Source organism: Quercus suber, unplaced genomic scaffold (genome assembly GCF_002906115.3).
Source record: "Quercus suber isolate HL8 unplaced genomic scaffold, Cork oak 2.0 scaffold_463, whole genome shotgun sequence".
NCBI classification, from domain to species: Eukaryota; Viridiplantae; Streptophyta; class Magnoliopsida; order Fagales; family Fagaceae; genus Quercus; species Quercus suber.
The window spans coordinates 151,271-175,274 of NW_027069914.1; the positions used below are offsets into that span (position 1 = coordinate 151,271).

The 24,004-nt window shown below is 36.0% G+C and overlaps 1 protein-coding gene and 1 long non-coding RNA gene across 3 annotated transcripts in view; one reads left to right on the forward strand and one right to left on the reverse strand.

The window, feature by feature from the left end:
- The first annotated feature begins 2,250 nt into the window (after positions 1-2,250).
- Positions 2,251-24,004, forward strand: part of LOC136062881 (uncharacterized) — a 72,754-nt gene continuing 51,000 nt past the window's right edge. Inside the window, exons 1-4 of one of the 2 annotated variants that reach the window (XR_010624617.1) lie at positions 2,251-2,460; positions 2,573-3,171; positions 3,372-3,446; positions 4,281-5,052. This is a non-coding gene — a long non-coding RNA (uncharacterized LOC136062881). Of the gene's footprint in view, positions 2,461-2,572; positions 3,172-3,371; positions 3,447-4,280; positions 5,053-24,004 lie in introns of those variants that run through there. The other variant, XR_010624618.1, reaches the window with a different exon arrangement.
- Positions 23,412-23,842, reverse strand: LOC136062886 (extracellular ribonuclease LE-like). Its single transcript, XM_065762554.1, has 3 exons — positions 23,764-23,842; positions 23,614-23,657; positions 23,412-23,528 (listed from the first exon to the last, which is right to left on the reverse strand). The coding sequence occupies exons 1-3, from the start codon at positions 23,840-23,842 to the stop codon at positions 23,412-23,414; spliced, it is 240 nt and encodes a 79-aa protein (XP_065618626.1).

The following is a 24,004-nucleotide window of genomic DNA, read 5'->3' on the forward strand; positions in this document are numbered from 1 at the left end:
TGTCTAAAAAAACCCGACACATATTCATATTTTTTTTTTTTCAAGTTTAATCAGGTTAATGAGCTCAAGTCCCATTTTGCCTGGTCTAATTTTGACATGTTGTGATGAAAAAATCCAAGATTAGCTGCACTTATATATTCAATTTCAAAAGCTATATTGAAGGTTATTAATTTCATATTTAAAGATGTTGGCATATTTTAACCATTCTCACCCAATACACCATGTAGATTTTTTTTTATGAGACCACTACTCAGATCACTTATATGTGTGCGTGTGTGTAGAAATGCTTTGATAGGCAAGGACAACTGATTTGCTGAATCTTTTCTCTATATGGCCTTTGCTAACTCAACAAATTATTGTCCTATGTTTGTTGCAGACATGAGGCAAACATTGTTGAAGAAATAGTTAGAAAGATATCTAATAAATTGATTTCTACGTACTCAATTGTCCACAAGGATTTTGTTGGAATAAACTCTCATATGGAGGAACTGATGAATTTATTAGGCATGGGGTTGAATGATGTTTGCTTTATAGGGATTTGGGGAATGGGGGGATTGGGCAAAACAACTCTAGCACGTGTTGTTTATGATATATTTTGTAATTATTTTGGTGGCGGTAGCTTTCTTGCCAATGTTAGAGAAGAATGTGGAAAACATGTTTAGTTCATTTACAGAAACAGCTTCTCTCTGATATTTTGATCGAAAGAAATATTGATTTTTCAGATGTTCAATGGGGAAGTAATGTGATAGAGAAAAGATTATGTTATAAAAGTGTTCTTATCATTCTTGATGATGTGGATCAACTTGATCAATTAGAAGCGTTAGCAAGCGAGTGAGTTTGGTTTGGTCGAGGGAGTAGAGTCATTATAACAACAAGAGATCAACATATATTGATCAAACATGATGTGGCTAGAGCTGAAATATACAAGGCTAAGGAATTGAATTGTGATGAAGCTCTTTAGATCGTTAGTCGAAAGGCCTTCAAGAAAGACCATCCTTTAGAAGGTTATGTGGAGTTGTCCAAGAAAGTGATATGTTATGCTCAAGACCTTCCTTTGGCTCTTAATGTTTTGGGTCCCTTCTTGAAACATAGAAGCCCTGATGCATGGGAAAGTGCCCTAGATAGACTAGAAGAAACTCCTCCAAAAAAAGTTTTGGATACACTCAAGATAAGTTTTGATGGCTTGGAAGAAATAGAGAAAAAAATATTTTTAGATATTGCTTGTTTCTTCAAAGGAGTAGATAAAGATTGTGTAACAAATATACTACAAACTCCCCGTTACAAGCCAAGCATTGATATAGATGTTCTTGTGGAAAAATCTCTCATAACCATCTTCGGGGGATATTTGTGGATGCATGATTTACTGCAAGAATTAGGTCGGCAAATTGTTCATAGCGAGTCCCCTGAACAGCCTGGTAGTCGTAGTAGGTTGTGGCTCAAGGATGATGTCCTTCATGTACTGAAAAATAACACAGTAAGTTGATTATGTAGAATTTTTCTCTTTATTTTTTTTTCTTTTTCACTAGGTAGATGTATTTTAATTTTTCTTCCATATTTTTTTATATCATTTTATAAAATATTAGTTCATCAGTATTATTTTTGCTTAAAATTTTAAAATCATTATACATTTGGAAAATTCTATTATGAGTTGACTTGATGCTTCTCCAATTAGGGATCAAAAAAAAAAATTTGAGGCATAATGTTGCATTCGCCCCAACCGGTAAAAGTGCAATTACACACGGAAGCTTTCAAAAAGATGGAAAATCTCAAATTTCTAATAGTTGAGAATGTACATATTTTTAAACCACTTGAATTTCTTCTCAACAAGTTAATACTTCTTAAGTGGCCCCATTATCCTTTTCACTGGCCATCCGAATATTTTCCTGAACAACTTGTTGCTATTGAGATGCCACATAGTCTCATTAGATTGTCAAAACTAATCAAGCAGGTATGATTATGTATATTTTTAAATTGGGATTTTTGTTAAATTTTTTATTTCAAATTTTGTTGTAGCTAACTTTTGATTTTTTTTTTCCCCCACAGAAGCATCAGTTAGAAAATTGGACATATGTCAATCTCAGTGGTTGTGAATTTATAAAGAAATAACCTATATTAAGGGTCCCAAATTTAAAGAAGTTGAACCTCTCTTGTTGTAAAAACGTAGTTAAATTACGTAAATTATGGGCCCTAAATTTAGAGGATTTGAACCTCTCTTATTGTAAAAAATTATTTAAATTACCTAAATTATGGGCCCCAAATTTAGAGGATTTGTACCTCTCTTTTTGTAAAAATTTAGTTAAATTTCCTAAATTATGGGCCCCAAATTTAGAGTATTTGGGCCTCTCTGGTTGTGAAAATTTAGTTGAGATTGATGAATGCTTTGGATTGCACAATCGATAAGTTGATGTGGGGAATTGCATGTTGTTGGATATCCAATCACCAAGCAGGCTATGGAATCAGGTCTCTCTCTTTCTTTAAGATATATATAAAGAAACAATTTTTGTTACTTTCTTTAAATACTTTACGATATTTGGTAAATGAAAAATATCTTAAATTTTCTGATTGCATGCAGTTCTCCAATAATTTCCCATCTGAAACTGAGGGCGTTGAATATGAAGATCGGGACGTTGATCGTACTATTTATTTTTGGGGAACTGAGATGCCAAAATGGTTTAATCATCAAAGTGTTGATAATTCCATATTTTTCTTTGTTGGTCGCAAATTTCCAAAATTGGCCGTCTGTTTTTTTTCCTGGACGAGAGGACTTTCGTGGCTTTCTTGACATTTCTATCATGTCTATTAATCTATTTGGAAATGAACTACATTTATTTTCTCCAACTCAACAGTCTTTGCAGAGACATTTGAATGAATCAAATCCAACTGACCAGAATCTTGTTGAGGTTTCAATTACATATGAGTCAGATGACACCTGTTATTCTATAAAAAGGTGGGAGGTTCACGTAGAATGCACCTGTCCTCCTCAAGAATTTGCTAATGCACCTATTGGTATTCTATAAAATGGTTGGGGGTCCAAGTAGATGATGCTGTTGATTACTTGCCAACTTCGAAGAAACTGAGGACATTTTGATGAACTCTGAAGAAATATGCCTCACATTGAAACTGCTTCTCCTCTGTCGTTTTGGTCTGGTTTCTTTTGCATTTGATGCCAAGGTATGTTTCCCTTTTTAGTAGCACTGTTTCATTTGTGTCTTTTACCCAACGGCAACGGATATCATATCAACTTATAAGTATTTATTGTGTTTCTGTAAAAAAAAAAAAAAAAAAAAAAAACTTTCTGACCTTAAAAATTGTTATTTATAAAATAATTATTTCAATTCGGTTAATTGGTCTTATTCTTTTTGTTAATGCAGTTGACTGCAATGGTTGCGGTTGAAGTCACTGGTAGGCCCCAGATTTCCTTTTGCCTTGGATGTGAGCTCAGTCTGGTATGATTTTGTGTTTTATTGATCTGATTTTTCAAATTGAGATGCATAATTTCTGCTTAGCTTACCATGTGGCCTTACCATGGTGAAGAAAGATCTTGCAATTGTTTCCTAGTTTTATTCATTCGTTTGGACTTAATTGGTTTCTTGATTTAAAAAATTATGTACACCAGTCGCTTAGAATCCTGACTATTGTAGAAAATGTGTATCATTTTGAATTTAGAAGCTACATCAAATTTGTTGGCTGTGTACAAGATTGTTTGAGATAAATCGTAAATGATTTGCATTACAGCATCACTCCTAAATGGTCTATAATAATTTACTAGGTTAGCTGGTCATTTAAGACATGCTAACCAAAAATTAGAAAGGCTATGCATTTTAATGTCTTTGGTTTGATCTCTGGAAGAATTTAGTTCGTGTTTAACTGGTTGAAGAGCTGATTTTCAAAGATATAATCTAAAAGCATAGGTCTTTAATATTTTTTGTTCTCTCTCTATTAATTAGGAATATTTGATATAGTGAGGATCACAGGGCCACGATTTCTTTATTGTTGGCATAGCAACAGTAGCGGCTATTATAACTCTTTTATTCCTTTAAGTTTTTGCATCTAAAATGATCTTTCTATCCTTTAGGATCCTTTGTCCACATTTTACAGACAATTCTCTAATGGTCAAACTAAATTTTCAAAGTAGTTCGAGTCACCCTATTGCCATTAGAATACAAGACAAGCATTAATGGGAAATCTTTAATTTCAAGGCAGTCTTATGCAAGTAGAAAAGATAGTTGGAAAATGAAAATCAGCATTTAATAGGTTAACCTAGTTTCTGAATTCTGTAGAAGGTTATGAGCTATAAGCATCTCAAACTTCATGGCATACTGTGAACTGAAGACAAGGGCAGTCTAGCAAATTTTGTGTGGAACCTTTAAAAAAAAATCCTTTGATGAGACCTCTACACTGAGGTAAATTTGAAGCTTGTTCTCTGCACATTGATGAAGTCACTTAGACCTAGACTCGGCTTAATCCTGCATTACAAATGCAGGATGAGACACACTGTTTCCTTCAAGTTGGAGGAAATGAAAAACCTTTCAAGTACTCAAAGAATTGTCTCTTGGCATGCTTGTCCTCAAGTAAATAATATCCATAGACATTTGTCCATTTAAGAACTTGCCTCAATTCAACTTTCTGCATAAACAACATATTTGATGAGAACAAGAAGTATACCTTCTGTAATCCAATGCAAAAGTTCCGATTTACCCTTTGCCAGATTTTTGTTATGAATTTTGGCTGTAATTCAGGTTGGTAAACACTCTTCACAATTTAGAGAAACAAAAATTAATTATAAGAAAACTAGTAGTACCCATCCCAATACTCTAATTAAGTGGGGAAAAAAAGATCGATTGTCTTGACAATAAAAATTCTGTTCAAGATTCATAAAATGTGTGATATTCTAACATAAATACCCCAATACCAATCCCCTCCCCCACAAAGTCCTAAACAATGTGGGTTTAGGACTTGCTTGATATTGCATTCAGATCATGTTTATCCATGATACGTACGTACGTACGTACATACATACATACATACATACATACATATATATATATGTTCTCATAAAACTGGATGAGGGTGTATTTTAAGAATTAATTTTAATAGATGAAAAGTAATTGTTGAAAGCTTTCTGTTTCTCTTTTTTTTTTTTTTTTTTTTTTTTGGTGGGGGCTGTAAAGGAGCTGAAGGACTGAGAGTCTTTCATAGCATCATTCAAATTAGTTCAAGAGAGTTCACAAACAATAAACTTGACTACACATGCCCAAGAGAAATTTTATTTGTTATTAAGGACTTCAAAACCCTGAAAACAAAGTGTCACAAGGTGCACCCCTGTTCAAGTTCTAAATTAGACAGGTCATTCACTAACTCCCAAAGCCCAACTTCACTTCATAAACAACTTTTCTTTACATGTCAAAAGACAAAAAAAGGCTTTTAAAAATTGTATATATGTATTATGCATCGAACTTAAAATTATAATATTGATACAATGACTTCTTACCAACCCATGGAAATCGGAAACAAATTACTATAACATCTTGAAACAGAGGTTGGGTGCAGATTCACACTACTTTCTAGGAAGTTTTCATGTATATAAGAAGTGAAAAGAAAATTGTACTTGAGTCAGGTTTGTGTACTGGGGTAGCAACTTTCTTAATTTTTAATGAAATTATATATCTATTAAAAAAAAAGCAATGGGATTATCTGTTCTTACAGAAGCTGAATGGCTGGTAAGAAATGGGAACTCAATTCCTAATAACTCTAACTTTTGGCTTAATGTAAGATCTAATGTGTCTTTGGGAAATTATCCACATATTACAAGGGCTTTTTATTTTTTTGACCAAGCTACCACACAATGAAATTGTGCATTAGTGAGGAATTGATATGCATTTCATGTAGCCAACTCTATCATTTAGAAGGAGCTAACTCCTAGGTTGGGAGGTGCATTTAAGACTGATTAGGCCCAATGAATCAGTCAGGTCTTTTTACTGTCAACCAAGCCTACTAGCTTCTCTATAGTGAAAGCTTATATGGAAGGAGCAAAACTATGAAATATAGTTCTTAAATGTGGGCTGACCGATGGAAGCTTAAATCCATTCTTAAAGTGCTTATTTTCCTCTGGAAAGTGTTGATTGATAGTCTTCAGTAAGAAGAGAGTTTACAACGTGGAATCTAATCACTAATGCTCTTTATCCTTATTGTGATTTATAAGAGGAATCCTTCTTGTTTTTTTACTTTTTTTATTAATTGTTTTAGATGGATATCTGTAATTTTTTTTTTTTTTTTTATCTTCTATACGTTGGCTAAATGTTCTCCTTGGTTTGACTCTTCTCATCTAGATTGTCTATATTATCCTATGTCATGACCATGAATATCTTAGATATGTTTTGCTTCGTTTTTAGGTGCAATGTCCATTTTCTATACTTTTATCTAGCAAAACCCTGACAGATTTTTTCACTTTGTGTCATTGTAAACACATCGACTATCAGCTTTGTAGGGATGTGGCAAATGCATCAAGTATGAAAAATTACATGCCTTTTCATGATCTTATAATTCATTTGCAATATAGTTTTTCAGGGAATTTGTGCCCTTAAACATGCGAGGAATTGCAATGTCTAGATTTTCACTCCTATGCCTTAGCCTGCCCAAATTTATTAATAGCTTTATGCATTATCTGAAATTTGTGGTCAGTATTTCCTGTTCGCTCCCAAATGTTGTTTTCCACACTTTGTCAAGATGTTTCCATATTGCTAATGCTTTGTAATGAGTCCCTTTGCCTTAACCCCAAGGTACCTATGATGAAAAAATATTACATCAGGTGGTGCACTACAGGACCCTTAAAGATAGTGGAAAACACTTTTGGAGCAATTGAATATAATATTTAGACCTAGAACTATTTGTATCTTAAGTTTATTTGTACTCCTGTTCCTTTTTTCCTGCTATGGGTGAGCATTAGTGCTAATCTTTGTTTTTTAACTCTCTCTCTCTCTCTCTCTCTCTCTCTGTTTTTCTCCTGCTTCCAGACACTGAATGTTGCCTGCACTTGCAATTTCTATTAGCAATTTAGGAATGGAAATCTACATAATTATTATTGGACTACTAAAAATCATGTTGGGGAAGTTTATTTTATGAAATAGGTTATCTAGCACCATTATTTTTTCCTTGATAAGTGTCTCATAAAATGTATGCTTTTCTGCAAAAACAGTCGAAGGTTAGTACTGTTGTTTATAAACAATGCTCAAGTGCTACTGCAGCTTCCTTTTGAAAAGTAGGGGTAAGATGTTGGATAGAGAGATCTGATTTAAAAGTGAGAACAAGAAAACTTGTGAAGATTCAGCTCACTTTTGTAGTTTGTATGCATTCCCTGAAGACTACATATCAAAGTTAAAAGAAATGTGGAGGTAAAAGAAATCATTTTGTACATTTTTAAAAATTCAAGCCATTCAAAAATCTTAGTTTGTTCTCATTATCTATAAATACTATAAAGCTGAAGTGTCTGAATTTTTGTTGATCTTCTACAATTATGCCACGTAAGCTTTAGAGGTCTCACAAATTTACACGTCACCATTATTAATTACTAATTTTTTAATGCTTTATTTTTAAAACCCAACCATTCGACTACCACCTAGGGGTGGCAAATGGGCGGGTTGGGTCATAAATGGGTTGGGTGTGTAATTACCCATTTATCTATTTATGACCCGTTTATATATAAATTAATTATCTATTACCCGCCCTACCCATTTAATTAGTAACCCGTCCATTTAACCCAATATGATCCAAATACCTCTAAAACTAGTTGAATACCCTATTGACTTCCAAAATTACCAAAATACCCTTAAATACCCAAAATGACCCAAATAACCCCTACACTTTCAAAATTACCAATATACCCTTGGACATCCAAAATTACCAAAATACCCCTAGAATGATAAATCTAAGCTTTTAGAAAAACCATTGGATTGATGAAATTGCCCATGCCCAGTAAGACACCTATCAGTAATTTAGTTTAATTTTTGACATTTTTTTAAAAATTAATTTCCTTTAATTAGTGTCCTATTTTTATCCAAATGAAAATGAGTGTATGTTTACTGGTAGAGATGCATGAGACAATCCTAGAACTGGACATCACTGAGTCAAAGTACAACTTTTGGTATGACTTAATCAAATTATGGGTTAACACAATCCATTAACGTGACTCCAAGAATAGTGAGTACTGACTGAAGAAATTTTTTTATAACATTAATCATTGTGATCAGGGAAAGTTTGAAAGAAAAAGGATGGATAATAGTTATTAGAAAACTGAAAAAGGAAAATAATTGAATATTTTTACATGTCTAAATTAGGATTAAAGTGTGTATTGACCCAAAAGAGCTAGGACAAAACAATAAGTTTAATAAGCTCAACGAATAAAGTCCAGTTAACTCCACAATGAAAACCACTGAAAATTTGAAGCCAAAGATGGTTGCACCTAAACAATTCCAAAATTGGCTGTCATGTGCTTTAAAGAATCAAATGTGGAGGAATCCCAGGATTTCATCAAATATAGTTTTAGTACAAACAAGGCAAATGGAGAAGAAACTAATCAGCAAAGAACATAATTATAGTTTTAATACAACAAGGCAGATGAAACAATTTCTGAGATGGGAAATGTTGTATATATGGTGAGGGGAAAAAATCAAGCTGTTCCCTTGAGTTTCTTTGAAATGCCGGCAAAATACTTTCCCTAGTGGAAAGCTAAGTCCAACTCTAGCTCAGAAGGCTGTCTTGATCCAAAGATGAAGTCTTGGAAGGCAGATAGTGATAATTGCAGAGTCATCAGTAGAAACTATTAAATTGAGAACAAAAGAGAAAAACAGTAACTTCATGCACTTGATACAACCCAGTTCAAAGAAAGCAAAAATTTACTTTTACATCATTCTTCAGGTATACTTGTCTCACCAAACCACCGCGGAGGATCAAATCCAGAACCACCAGACAAAGTACCTAGAAAATTCATTCTTATTACAATATACATACATACACATATTATACCTATAAAAATGAAAACAGAGAGATATACTAATTTATAACCATCATTACCAAGGGGATTGCAACGACATAGACGCCAAGCAGTTAAGACAGTACCCTTAGCAATATTGTAAGGTTGAAATTTATCAACCATTTTGTTGGCTTTATTCCATGCCAATTTGCTTGTAATTTAAGCACTTAGTAACCTTGTATTTAGGTGGGATCATTGTAAGGGTAGTGTATGAGAAGATGTGAAGAAAAGCTCAAGTATGTGCAAGAAGGCAGAGTTTCGCGGCTAAGACTCGCGGCTAACTAGCGACTTACAAGCCGCCAAATGCTGGCACGTGAGATGCACACAGGGGAGCTGAAGGGTCGCGCCAACTGTCGTACAATAGGACAAAAGTCCCAGGCTGGCCAGGCCGTTATATCGCGACTTGGACAAACCGCGAGGTCAAGCTGCCAATCAACCCTGTTTGGCAAAAACTGACTCTTCGTATTCCAAACACACACCACTATATATAGACCCTTATACCCACTAAATTTAGAAAGCTGCTAGAGATAATTTTGGGAGAGAAACCCTAGAGAAAAACAAGATTGCCTCATCCCCAATCTTTACCTTAGAGACTCTACAAATTCCTCTACTCTCTTCCTCTCCATTGTCACATCCTTGAGAGGTCATTGACCAAATCCTTATCTCACCACACCCACGTCTGTGAGAAGGTTCATTTGGTGCTAAGGGAAGCAGTTTGGAAGGAACCAATATACATTAGTTGATGTTATGGTATAGTAGCGGAATCCGGGAAGCTAAAGAAGAAATAGGCTCGGCGTGACCTCGTTGGAGCAAGAAGCTTGGAGGGCTTAGGTACTTGGGTAGATTAGGCTTAGAGGGTCTTTTGCTATTCATGTATCCCAACTACATTCTTTAGTGGATTATTTACCGCTTGGAGGGTGGCGGAGAGGTTTTACGCTGAGGACTTCAATTTCCTCTTCGATAACACATCGTGTGTTGTCCATGTGTTTGCATCTTCCTTCCTTTATCTTTGCCTTATATTTACTGCTGTGGATGTGTTTATATTTGGCTTAGATTAGTTATCTATTCTGTGATTGGCTTATGTTCATGTTCCGCACATTAATTGTTTGATTATAAGCTTGAATTGATATTTTATAATTTGGGGTCCAAACGTTCAAGGGTGTTTTATACACATTTTGAACTTTCATTTGGTATCAGAGCGGGTACATTTGTTGTGGTTTTAATACCTGAGTGTGATCCTTGACCCCTTGTTGAGATGGATAGGTCTCAATCTTTCAATGTTCCACCATTTTTTGATGGTAATAATTATGCCTTCTGGAAAGTTAGAATGAGGGCATTTCTATGCTCTATTGATGACACCATGTGGGATGCGGTTGAAATAGGTTGGACCAGGCCAGAGGCTGAAAAATCCACCTGGGATAAGGCAGCTCTTGCAGCAGCCAATGCTAATAGTAAAGCGTTAAATGCTATTTTTTGTGGTGTGTCTCCTGATGAATTCCACAAGATCTCTCATATGACGGTAGCCAAGGAAGCTTGGGAGATTTTGGAGACTACATATGAGGGGACTAAGAAGGTGAAGGACACAAAACTCCAAATGCTTACCACCAAGTTTGAAGAGCTCACAATGGGTGAAGATGAATCGTTTGATTCATTCTATGGGAAGCTCAATGAAATTGTCATTGCTAAGCTCAATCTTAGAGAGAAGATTGAAGATACTAAGGTGGTGAAAAAAATCTTGAGGTCCTTGCCTGAAAGCTTTAGAGCAAAAGTCATAGCCATAGAAGAGAGCAAAGACATGGATGAGATCAAAATTCAGGAGCTGATTGGGTCTCTCCAAACATATGAACTGGGACTGCCTTCCCACAAGATGAGTAAATCACTTGCTCTCAAAACCATCACCGAAAGAAAGGATGATCCTTCCGAAGAAGATGGAGTGGAGAAGGAAGTAGCGTACCTTGCGAAAAACTTCCGAAAATTTCTGAAAATGAAGAATAGTGGGAAACCATTCAACAGAGGGAAATTCACATCTTCAAGAGGTGATAGGAAAGAGTTTACGAGGAAAGAAGGGAAGGATGTTCAATCTCCTTCGGACATTGTGTGTTTTGAATGCAATGGTCATGGACATCATAAGAAGGAGTGTCCCAATTTCTTGAGAGGGAAAGGCAAGGCGTATGCCACAACTTTGAGTGATACAGACTCTTCCAATTCTAATTCTGAAGAGAGCTATGACGGAGAAGGAAACTACTTCGCATTCATGACCATTGCACATGTGGAATCCTCGGATGATTTGGGTTCACTTGTGAAGGAACTTGGCGAATATTTTGATTGGGAGTCTATTGGGATTGTTGATGAATCAGAGGCTGAAGAAGAAGAAGATACATCTAGTCTTCAAAAGAATTGCTCCTTACTTCTTGAAAAATCAGGTGAGTACACCAAGGTGGCAAAGGCAGCTGTGAAGAAAATGAAGAGAGCTGAGGAAGATTACAAAAGCCTGCTGGTTAGATACAAGGAGGCAAAGTGTGAGATTGAAGCCCTTAAAGGTGAGCTATCAGAAGCTTACACAAAGGTGAGATTTCTTGAGCAAGAGGTAGTGCAAGCTCATGCCAAGATAGATAGGGTCTCCTCCAGGAAATTAGATGATGTTATTTCATCTCAAAAACATGCCTCAGATAAATCCGGATTAGGATATACCGGAGGAAGTAGCTCATCAGCAAATGTCACCAAAGAAGTGAAGTTTGTAAGGGCCAAAGAGACGGCTATGGATAAGCCTATTCCTGAGAAAGTTAAGACTGAAAGGAAGAAGAATGTGGCTGATCAACGGGTGCTAAATAAGTCCCGTAATCAATCAGAATCCAGATATGGAGCTAGAGGGAGATCAGTTCCAAGATCACAACAGGGTCCTAGAACAGATTATGTTTGTCACTATTGCGGACTGCAAGGACATACCAGACCAAATTGTCAAAAGTTGAGATCAGACAACAATGCAAGCGCACCTCGGCCACGAGGAAGGAGAAATGACATGAGGTCTTAGGGTGGTGAGCAACCAAGAAGTCAAAACCGTGATCCAGGAATGATGGATGTGATGAAGATGATCGATGCCTTCAACAACTGCCTGGAAAGCTTCACATGAAGGTTTGACAGTCCTAACTCTCGTACCCAATCCGTTAAGGATATCACCTCAAACGCACGTGACGTGTGGGTGACGAAGGGTACTTATGCATAAGCATTACAACATGTCCATGCATCAATACTTCCCATGTTTGTGAATATGCCTGGTTGTGTGCTTCTTGCCAGTATTTAGGTTGTTATTTTGTGTGTGTGGTTGTCTTTGATTCAAATGTTTTTACATTTTTTATTATGTTTTTTATCAACCTTTTACTGCTCTTGTGTCAAAAATCCAAAAACATATAAAAAGTAGAAAATCCAAAAAGTTTGATCGGCTTTGTTGAGTTTTGTCTCAAAGCATGTTTTGCCTTGTACCTTTGTACTAATGGCCTTGTGCATTTAACGAGCGTAGCTTGTCCCTTATGCACTCATATCATTGTGGAAGAAATTCTGAAATCTATGTGACTGTTGTAAATAGATCTTCAACCTTGTCATGAATGATTAGTGAATGGTTTTGTTGATCTTGAGACATGCATAGACTCATGCCTATATATCTTCCCACTTTTTATTTTTATGAGTTAAAGAGCTCTCTAAATGTAACTCTCCAAATGAAAAGAGATATAGAGTTGCAAAAGCCTGTCGCACATACTAGTATTCCACTAGGAAAAAGGGAAAGCGACCAAAATAAAATGTTTGATCCCCAAAAAGCCAAAGGCTATCTCATCAATTGAAATATCAAAAATTTCAAGCATCTATCTCAAAATGAGATTTTCTTTGCTCAAAAAGTGCAAATGATATGTTAAATATGAAGCCAAATGAAAAGCTTCAAAGAATTGTTATCAAGTGCTTGTGGGAAGTCATATATGCATGTTTCTATAATTGAGATAGGTCTCATTATCTGGTGCTAGTTGTGTATGCCTTGATTGAATTGATCATTGAAACTTTACATTAGACTAAGGACTATCTCATTTTTGATATCCACACACAACACACAAGTCTATGTTCAATGAATGCCATATTCATTTGTGTGATTGTACTTGATTAAATGTGTTTTCACATACTCAATCTTTATTGATCAAACACAAAAAGATTTTGGAGTGTTTTAGTTTGTTTTTGGAAAGTGTTTTGTTTTACCAAAATAGTCAAAAATTTCAAAAACAGTGTTGCCCTGCTTTGGCGACTAAATCACAGGTTGGCCTAGTTGCATAATCCAGTCGCGAAGCTCACTCCGAGAGTTTTCGCGGGTCACTGGCAAGTCAAGGCTGCAGTCGCGAAAAAGACTTGGAAAGTTTTTCAAATTTTGTGTTTTTGCATATTTCGCGGCTCAGTATGGCGACTTGTTCACGGTTGGAAGGTCCTGTCGCGAGAGACACACAGAGATTTTCGCGGCTCAGCTTGCGACTCTCTCGCGGGTAGATCTTCCAGTCGCGAAAAACACTTAGAAGATTTTTCTAGAATCTTTGTCTCACAGTGTTTCGCGACTTACCCTGGCGACTTACTGGCGACTTGATCCAGTCGCGAAAAACGCGTGTTTTGCGTTTTGAAGACAGTTTTTTAAATGGATTTTCAGTTTTTCCCTCGAATATCAGTGACTGTTCATTGTCTTCTTTATTTCTCACTCAAACACTTCGAGTCTCACTGAAAAAGATTCCATTTTTGCATTATGTCTTCCTCAAACACCAAGAAAAAGGTATGATTTTTCCTTCCAATACTTTGTTCTTAATGTTCTGGTGTTTAGTTTCTTGGTTTGTATGTTGCATTTGTGTTCTACAATATACTTTGTTCAAACATGGGTTTGCCCAAAAAATGTTGGGTTTGATTGTTTGGGAAATGTTTTTGTCCTGTTGATAAGTTAACTATGTACTTTGTTAATGCTTCTGATTGCTTGTTTATGTCCTGAGCATTGTCTTTGATAGAGTCATTTCTCTTTAGGCATATGGGTCTTGGGGTTTTATGTGGGTTTCTCTGAATGTGACTGTTGGGTTGTTTCAGTTTACATGAGTAATGTGGGGTTAGCATTGGGGTGTTCATGCTCATTTCCTACTCATCATATCGTGTTTCTTTGTCTTTTGGTATATTCTGGGTGCATTTTCCTTTAACTGAATTATAACTGAAACTAATCAATCTAATGTTTGCTTCTTGTGGTATTGTATTTGGTTCGTTTCTGTGTGTCTATTTTGGTGCAGTTAACTCGTTGTTCATCCAGAGGAAAAGGCATTGTAACTGATGATCCATCAACCCTAGTTGCTAAACGGACACGATTATCGTCTAAGTCATCCAGGGAATCTACCATTGAGAAATTCAGGACTCCTACTGACTCACAGACTTACACAGACATATTCAAAGAGTTTACTCTCATTGTGGAACGAGTCGTCAAGTTTGATACCCTAGGGGCAACTTTTATCCCTCACATTTTTGAAGGAAAAGATTGGGCTGACCTTTTTGGGAACTTTGAGGATCCTATTGAAGAATTGGTCAAGGAATTCTACTCCAATGCCAGATTCACAAGTGTAGAGTTAAAATGCTGGGTACGAGGAACAGAATTTTCCCTAAATGCAGACTACATTGCTAGGGTACTAAGCATCTCCAGACCAAATAATGTGGATCAAACTCCATACGATGACAGAGTACTTCAGGTACAAGACATCCTTCAAGTTCTTGGGAAAGAGCATGAAGTGGGAAGCACAGGGTTGTCTATAAGCACTGCATTGTTTTCGCCCGAACTGACAACTCTAAAGCTGATCATGTTCTCCAATCTCTACCCTCTGTCAAATACTACCTTCATCAATCTTGGAAGGGCTAAATTTCTGTGTGACCTCATTACTGGTGCTCCAATTGACATTTGTGCTCATATATTCCAAATCATTGGGAAAACATCAGCTCGTTCAGCAACACGAACAATCCTTCCATTCTGCAGTCTGGTCATGAAGATTGTTCTTCGTGAAGGTGTTAGCCCTTCATCAAATGAGAAGTTCGTGTCTCGTCCTTGACCAATATCTCAGTACTCTCTACAAGCAAGCCAGAGTCACTCCTCCCAGAAACCTAAGAGTGAGCCAGTCATTCATGCTTCTCCAGCTGCTCATACTACTGCTACTTATGTACAATCAACCAGCACCCCATTTGTTCCTCCTGGATTCCAAATTCCAAGGCAAAGTTACTTCACTGAAAACGTACTCCAGCGGATCTCTGATTTGGAACGGCTTATCAACTCCTTTCACAGTCAAACTCAAATGCGTCTCGAAACCATTGAGTTACAGTTAGATAACATACAAAAGAAGCTAGAAGATAGCCTTTAGCTATTCGTGCCAAAAAGGGGGAGAGCAGCACAGTAAGGGGGAGCGAAGGAGCGAAGCTTAAACAGGAAAAGGAGGGTGCATACTGAAAGGGGGAGTGTTTTTATAGATGTTATTCATACTTTGTTGTTTTAGAGCTTTTATCTTTATTAATATGGTTTTATACTTTATATTTTGGAAATCTTGTGGGTTTTCTGGTACAGTTAGTTAAGCATATATTGATGATGTTTATTCAGTTTATTCAGCATATGTTTTGTTTAAGTCTTTGTACTCATGTTGCTTTTGTAAGCTTTAAGGGTTTGGTTTTATGCACTCTTGTAGGCTTTTGTGGTTTGTGCCATGCTTTATGCAGCCTTTGTGCTTTGATTAAATCAATACTTCTAACCTAATGCTATGCATTCTTTTTGAAATATTGTCTCTCTTGTGCCCATGTAGGATTTTTCCTAGATGCACATACTTCATGTATTGTGCATTGGTTGAGTGTTGGTCATTCAAGTGATTTACCTTGTGTTTGTCAACTTGAATGTCTGGATGTTCATTCCAAGTGTGAATGAGCATTGTGATCACTTGCTTATAAGTGATTGCATGTTTTGGTCTTGCCATGGTTTATTGCTTTACTCCGTTGTGCTTGATCACATTATGCTTGCTCCATTTGCATTACAAGTTTTTCTGCATACAATGAACTTATTGTGTTGTTATGTTTCAGGAGTTCTTGTTCTTATGGTTCTAAAGCTTCACAGATTCTAGAGTTAGGTGTGAGTGAGTTTTCTAACTGTTCCCAACTCACGCGTTAAGTCTAGAGTTTGTTTTAGGGTTTTGTCACGGAATAGCCAAAGGGGGAGATTGTAAAGTTGAAATTTATCAACCATCTTGTTAGCTTTATTCCGTGCCAATTTGCTTGTAATTTAAGCATTTAGTAACCCTGTATTTAGGTGGGATTATTGTAAGAGTAGTGTGTGAAAATATGTGAAGAAAAGCTCAAGTATGTGCAAGAAGGCAGAGTTTCGCGGCTAGAACTCGCGGCTAACTCGCGGCTTGCAAGCCGCTAAATGTTGGCACGTGAGATGCACACAGGGGAGCTGAAGGGTCGCACCAGCTGTCGCACTACAGGACAAAAGTCCTAGGCTGGCCAGGCCGTTACGTCGCGACTTGGACAAGCCGTGAGGTCAAGCCGCCAATCAGCCTTGTTTGGCAAAAATTGACTCTTCGTATTCCAAACACACACCACTATATATAGACCCTTATACCCACTAAATTTAGAGAGCTTCCAGAGAGAATTTTGTGAGAGAAACCCTAGAGAAAAACAAGATTGCCTCATCCCCAATCTTTACCTTAGAGACTCTACAAATTCCTCTACTCTCTTCCTCTCCATTGTCACATCCTTGAGAGGTCATTGACCAAATCCTTATCTCACCACACCCACGTCTATGAGAAGGTTCATTTGGTGCTAAAGGAAGCAGTTTGGAAGGAACTAATATACATTGGTTGATGCTATGGTATAGTAGCAGAATTCGGGAAGCTAAAGAAGAAATAGGTTCGGCGTAATCTCGTTGGAGCAAGAAGCTTGGAGGGCTTAGGTACTTGGGTAGATTAGGCTTGGAGGGTCTTCTGCTATTCATATATCCCAACTACATTCTTTAGTAGATTATTTACCGCTTGGAGGGCGGCAGAGAGGTTTTACGCCGAGGACTTCGGTTTCCTCTTCGATAACACATCGTATGTTGTCCGTGTGTTTGCATCTTCCTTCCTTTATCTTTGCCTTATATTTACTGCTGTGGATGTGTTTATATTTGGCTTAGATTAGTTATCAATTCTGTGATTGGCTTATGTTCATGTTCCACACATTAATTGTTTGATTATAAGCTTGAATTGATATTTTATAATTTGGGGTCCAAACGTTCAAGGGTGTTTTATACGCATTTTGAACTTTCAAATACCTAGTATTCAAAAATTAAAAAACCCAATAATAATCATTGGAAAATGAAAATTCAAAGTAACCAGGGTGCTTGCTCATTGTCATGAATTAATATACGGGTTGTAACATAAACTTTGCATAGATTGTCATTTTGCTAGATAATTCAACAGAATTATATTTGATACAAACTAATCTTCAATTTAGAACGGTTTCTTCAAAATTGTGACACTAGACTTGTAAAACCACTCTTTACTTAGCAAATGTCAAGAACCACAGGTCCACAACTATCATGGTCTGATGACTACACCACAGAACTTACAATTAGGGAACCAAGTATACATCATATAATCAGGCTTTTAATTAGAAATATATTAAAAACAATAAATAGTCCAGAAAATAATACTTGGCATTTAATTAGAACTAATTGAGCTGGAATTATTAAAATTACCTAATCCTCATCATTATATGTAATGTGTCCAGAAATGCATAGGTGTTCAAAATCCTCCACAAGGTGCTCGTCATCATGATCAGGTATAACTAGCAAAGTAAAAAAACTAGTAAGTAAATATAAAAAGGGAGAATGCATAATTTAATAAAAATTACAAGTATATGAAAAAGATATTTACCCTACCCACCAAACAACCAGCTACTGGAACATAACAAAGCCTCTGCATTTTGTGGCAATAGACAATTGCGGTACTTATCAAGAATTCGACCACCAATGCTAAACGCAGACTCCGAGGCAACAGTAGTGATAGGAATACTCATAATGTCACGAGCCATTAGTGAAAGTTCTGGAAAGCGACCACAATGTGATTCCCAATATTCAAGAATATCCAAGTCCATATGAGTGTTATGGTCAAACCGAGCCTTTTCCAAATACACATCCACTTGTGACTTACTATTGATTGAACCAAAAATTTGACTCTCAAATGTATCAAAACCCAGCAATATCAGCATCTCTTACCTTCTCATTAGCACCACTACTAGATGCATTTTCAACCATATTGTGTGCTTCATAATTAGTGGTGCGTAAATATCCTTCGAAAAGGGAATATAACCTGTCACGAAGATCCATCACCATTTGTGTCCCATTAGTGCCATAAAGTCACCTATAACTGAACTCTACAAACTGCAACTTCTACTGAGGATCTAAAATTACAGCAAATGATAGCACAATGCTATAACAATCCCAGTATTTATCAAATTTTTCTTTCATGCTTTTTGCCATGTCACTAATTACTATATCATCATCTTCCATCTCTTCTAAAATACGCAAATGAATTTTCCATACACCATGAAAGTATAAGTTGGCAGTAGGGTATTGAGTGCCTGAAAAGAGAGTGGTGATGTCATAAAATGGCTTCAAAAACTTTGCTATCTTCCCGGCCTTATCCCATTCATCATCTGAGGGACAAGTGCGAAAGCCTCCATCAACAATGCTCAAATTGTGAAATGCATCCCGAAATATAAGAGCTGTCTCAATCATTAAATATGTCGAGTTCCATCTTGTTGGCATATCTTGTCGCACTTTCTTACTAGTTAAGTTAGGGAGTTCTTGAAGACATTCGGCAAATCTTAACTTCCTCATATCATTGCCTCTCACATATTTAACACTTTCATGTATGTTGTGCACAGCATGCTCTATAATTTTCAAACCTTCTTGTACAATAAGGTTTAAAATATGAGCACCACAACGAACACGAAAGAACTCACCACTACATGGCAAAGATGATCTAAAAGAAGGGTTTTTCTTCAAACTATTCACCAAGGTATCATTGTGAGAAGCATTGTCTAAAGTGATTGTAAATACTTTTTTCTCAATGCCCCATTCTTTTAGAATGTTAAACAATCTCTCTCCCAAAATCTTACCACTACGAGGAGGTGGCGTATGAGAAAAACATAAAACCCTCATTTGCAACTCCTAATTTGCATCAATGTAGTGTGCAATAAGAACCATGTACTCATCAGTTGTGGAAGATTTCCACAAATCTGAAGTTAAGCAAATCTTGCCCGGGACTAACTCTAAAGCACGTTTGAGATTTTCTCTCTCTCTTATAGATTTTCAAAACATCTGACTTTGCTGTATTCCTACATATTGGCTTAACATCAGGATTTAGAAAGATATGAAGCTCTCTATTAACCTCATGCTCCGCAAATGAAAATGAGTAATTATGCCTAATAATTGCCATTGCAATCTTTTCATGATACATATCTTGATCAAGGGGAGGACGGTGAGGCACACTATCATTTTCTTGATGACATTTCTTAGCATGACGGCATAAATTACTAGTCCCATTGTCCTTATCTGCTGTTAAAATATTAGTACATTTTCTGCACTTGACTTTTCGATGGCCATCTTCATATAAAGGTAATATTTCAAAATCATTCCACACTTCAAAAGTCCTACTCCTACTTCTTTTGCTACCACTTGAAACTATTTGTTCAACTTCATCCATCCCCTCGGTTACAAACATGATTCACCTTAAAAGATAAGACAATCAAAATGACAATTTCTACAAATATATATTTCAAATCAACCAAAATCACAAAAGGCAGAAACATAGGTGACAATTTGAACAGAACCCAAAAGGTAAAAGTGGATAGATGCAAATCATCAAACACCCAGAAAAGAAAAAGACATTAACTTAGAACTCAAAACCCAATTGAGAGAGGGATCTTAATCTTACCTTGAAAATCTTAACGAGTCCAAAGCCACCTTCACCGAGCTTGTGAGTTTGTCTACACTAACAGAACAAAGTAAACTATTACTAGTAGTTTTTTTTTTTTTTCAATCATTATACAAACAATCAGTTTAGAATGCTAGAGTAAAAGTACTACCTAAACAACTAGTTGCTGACTTATAACCCAAATCCCATTTCTCCATTTCAATTCGACACAAACAAAGAGAGCATTATCTTCTACTAAGCATTTCATCCAACACATAATTTACATTTCAAACCCACAAACAAAAACAGAAAATAAAGACAAAACCCACAAACGAACAAAAAAATCAAATGAAGAAGAAGAAGAGTTGAGAGAGAGACAAACCTGAACGGTGTTGGCGCGATTGGAAGAGAGCGAGAGAGATATCCCAAATTCAAGCATTCACATCAACCTTTGTCCACAACCACCACCACCACCACCGAGCACAACCACTGAGCACAGCAAATGCCAAAATCCACTCAATAAGGTCGGTTACCTAATTGTAAAATTGAACCACCGATGAAATGATTCAACGGCCACTGCAGTATTGTGTTCCGATTGTGAATCGAAGATTAGGGATTGAATCGGGAAGCTTCAGAGAGAGAAACAGGTGTACACGCAACGCAACGCAAGAGAGAGAGAGAGAGAGAGATAAGGAATGTTATTTTTTTTTTTTTGTAATTACTTTTGTTTGGTTACTGAGAAAATCTGATGGAATGTTTTGACTTAGAAAATCTGAGGGAAAGGGAAAGTGTCTAAGATTATACTGTTTATGTAAGTTTTAGATTTTAGAAGGGTTGGGTATTTGTGGGTTTATTTAATTTTAAAATTTAAATAGGATTAGTGAGTATTAGTGGATTTATCCATTTAGACCCATTTAATTAAATAACCAAATGGATCTTTACCCATTTAATCAAAATATTAAATGGGTTAGGTTAAGAATTATCCAAATAAGGTGGGTAATGGGCGGGTTCATGGATATGGATAAAAATTGTCACCCCTAATTACCACTTGATAATTGCTCTTCACAGTTTTCTCTCTTTACTCCAGTGTAGACTCTCTCCTCGATTAAGTCGCAGAGCCAAGAGTGTTATGAATATTCAAAGTGAAGGGTCTGTCAATCGCAGGCGACGAAACTTGCATAAGCTTTCATACTCTCAATTTGGATTTCAATATTATTGGTTGATGTCCCCAGCAAGCTATACTGTAATACTTCCTCTGCACAACCACATGATCCACATTATGAGTATCCGTTCTGTGTTATTCTTACTTTCTCTTTGTTTTTCCTGCTATTGGTATTGGAATTTTCTTTATATTTCACGTTCTTATTTATATTGGTGGTGTTGGAGTTGTTTAATTTGGTTTAGCATGCAATATTCTGTATTGGGTCAGCTCGAGTGTGTGATAATTTAGAGTGCTTAGATGGTAAATACTTGGTAACTATTTATGTAATTTCTGTTTTCTTTTACTGGGTTTAAGATATACTGGTGTGATGATTTGGAGTGTTGTGTAACTTTGTGGATTTGTGGAGCACAATTATTGTTTTGGTACTGGTTTTCAATGAATTTGGAATTGAAATTCGAAGAATTATTTATTGTTTAAAGTTGTACTACAAGTTGAAGATTTAGGTTAGTGGCATGTGTTATCTGCTCCCTCAAAGTGTTTGTGAGAATGCTTAAACCAAACTCTCCATCACTTAGGATTTAGGAAGTACAAGGTAAAAAAATCTTATAAAAAACTTCCCATCCTTACTGAAAGTTATTTTGAATCTTAACTTTGATGTGAATCCACCAATTATATCTTAACTGGAAATTGTGTCCCAAGCATTGTTTATGTTATATAGAAAACTGATATAGGTTTATCATACTTTATCGTTGAATCTACCTTTTTTATCTAATTGTTACTCTCTCTCTCTCTCTCTCTCTCTCTCTCTCTCTCAAGTTCTTCACGTTTTGTCCTACTCTGCTGTGATCTCTAGAAAGGACTTGCAATTTTCTGTTGAGGTTAATAGAACCATGTTTCCTTAGTGAAAGTTATTTTGTATCCAAACTTCTATCTGAATCCATGAATGATAGATACCTTAACTAGAAATCGTGCCCAAGCATTGTTTATGTGAAATAGCAAACTGAGAGAACCAGGAAACAATATCAACATTTTTTTTCTTTTTCTTAAATCATTGATTGTGTTCTAATGCTTAGCCAGATTAAAATTTGATTGTACATACCCCGTGTAATGCAATTTAGAAGGATAAGTATTAAATAAACTTTACAAACTAAACAACAGAAGGTATGGAAAATAATAAACGTACCATTATTCACTGTAATTGCAATAGAAATACAAATTTGCTATAATCATTACCATTACATGGGTATGGGTTGCATTTGATTTCCTCTAGGCTTCACTAAAAATTTTTTAGACAAGCTTTGGCTTTGAGGAAGAAATTTCCTATTAAAATAGTAGTCCTATTGGTAAGTGCTTTGCTTATGTTCCTTTTGGAGATTAATATATACTTTATGGGGATGTATAGATTTTCTTAGGAATTTTGATTCATGTGGACTGCTTTTGTTAAGGTGGCAATGTTGTTACTAAAGAGGAAAAGGATGTTTATAAGAAGCCTAAATATGCGATAAAGAAAGGGTATTTCTTTCCCATTGTTAGCAAGTTAAAATATGCAAAATAATGATAACCTAAATTGCTTCTTACATACCAAATACAGTGATTGATAATCTAAATTGCTTCTTACTTCCCAAAAATGCAAAAAGTAACTGTTCTTGCACCTGAACTTGGGACCTTTCTGCCTTGAATTGTTTAAAAACTTTGTATCTCTGAATTAGTTTAGTAATAATTTTATACATTTTTTAATCCAACTTGGTTTCTTAAGATAGGTTTTTCATCTATCGTTTGTTTGCCAATATGGAAATATCTGCTTCCTTCTAATGGTCAAGGTTTCAGTAACTACTTCTTTGCATTATCAATGTTAAAATTGTTCTCTATATACAGGAGCTGAAGGTATTACTGTGGCAGTTGCTTCTAAAGATAGCACCCTAAAGGCTATAGATGAAGGTAATTGGAAAAAGCCAATAAGCTGTAACTCAAATGGCAAAGAAGGAAAGCAACTAAATTGAAGTAATAGGATGAACCCCTTGTGCATAATTTTTATTTTTATTTTTATTTTTGTTTGGACGTGTATGCCTAAGTTTTTGTTGGCTTGGTTCCTTATTTCTATTCCATGGTCAAACATTCTCTTTATTTTTGTACCATGCTCCCAAAGGTCGTAACAATCAACCAGTTAGGATTTTCTATTTAACAAAGATTCTTGGAGAAATTCTAATAAAAACTGCAAAGCACCTCATTCAATATAAAATCATTGATGGTAAGTCCCATGTTTCTCCCATTCATGTGACCAAAATGAGGAACCAGTGCTGCTTGGGCAGGTCAGTGTTAGCCAACTTACTTGCATTCTGCTAATTAGGTCTGAAATCTATAGAATGGTATACAATGAACTTTATTAGTGATGGAATTTAAGTACTTATGTTGTCGATGTAGCACCAATTACCTTTTCAAGCTAGTTTATAAGTTTCATATGGTAAAATTGATAACAACTTTAACACTTCCCTAATGAGAAATTGGTACCTTGGATTTCACGAAAGGGCTGTTAGGATTGCAGTTGGATGGGTATGAGCCATCATTGTAATTAGGCTAAAGCCATTAAATGCTGAAATCAATTTTGGGTTTTCCCGCTGTTGGATAGCAACAACTTTGTTTTGTGTCATAGTATTTTCCAGGCCACCACATTATAGATTTAGAGTGGTGAAATCAAGAAAAAAGTTCTGATGTTATGACAACAACAAATAAGAGTAATTAGCATTCAAAAGGATGATCTCTCTCTTAAATAATCCCACTCACTTGTCGTACAAGGTGGAAATCGAAACTCGGTGAAACACAGCCAATTGCTAG

Coding starts and splice junctions, on each gene's coding strand:
- LOC136062886 (XM_065762554.1), bottom strand. CDS start 23,842: ATGTGGTGGCCTGGAAAATACTATGACACAAAACAAAGTTGTTGCTAT. Junction 23,658..23,763: donor AAAACCCAAAATTGATTTCA/GCATTTAATGGC, acceptor TCATTAGGGAAG/TGTTAAAGTTGTTATCAATT. Junction 23,529..23,613: donor CATATGAAACTTATAAACTA/GCTTGAAAAGGT, acceptor ACCATTCTATAG/ATTTCAGACCTAATTAGCAG.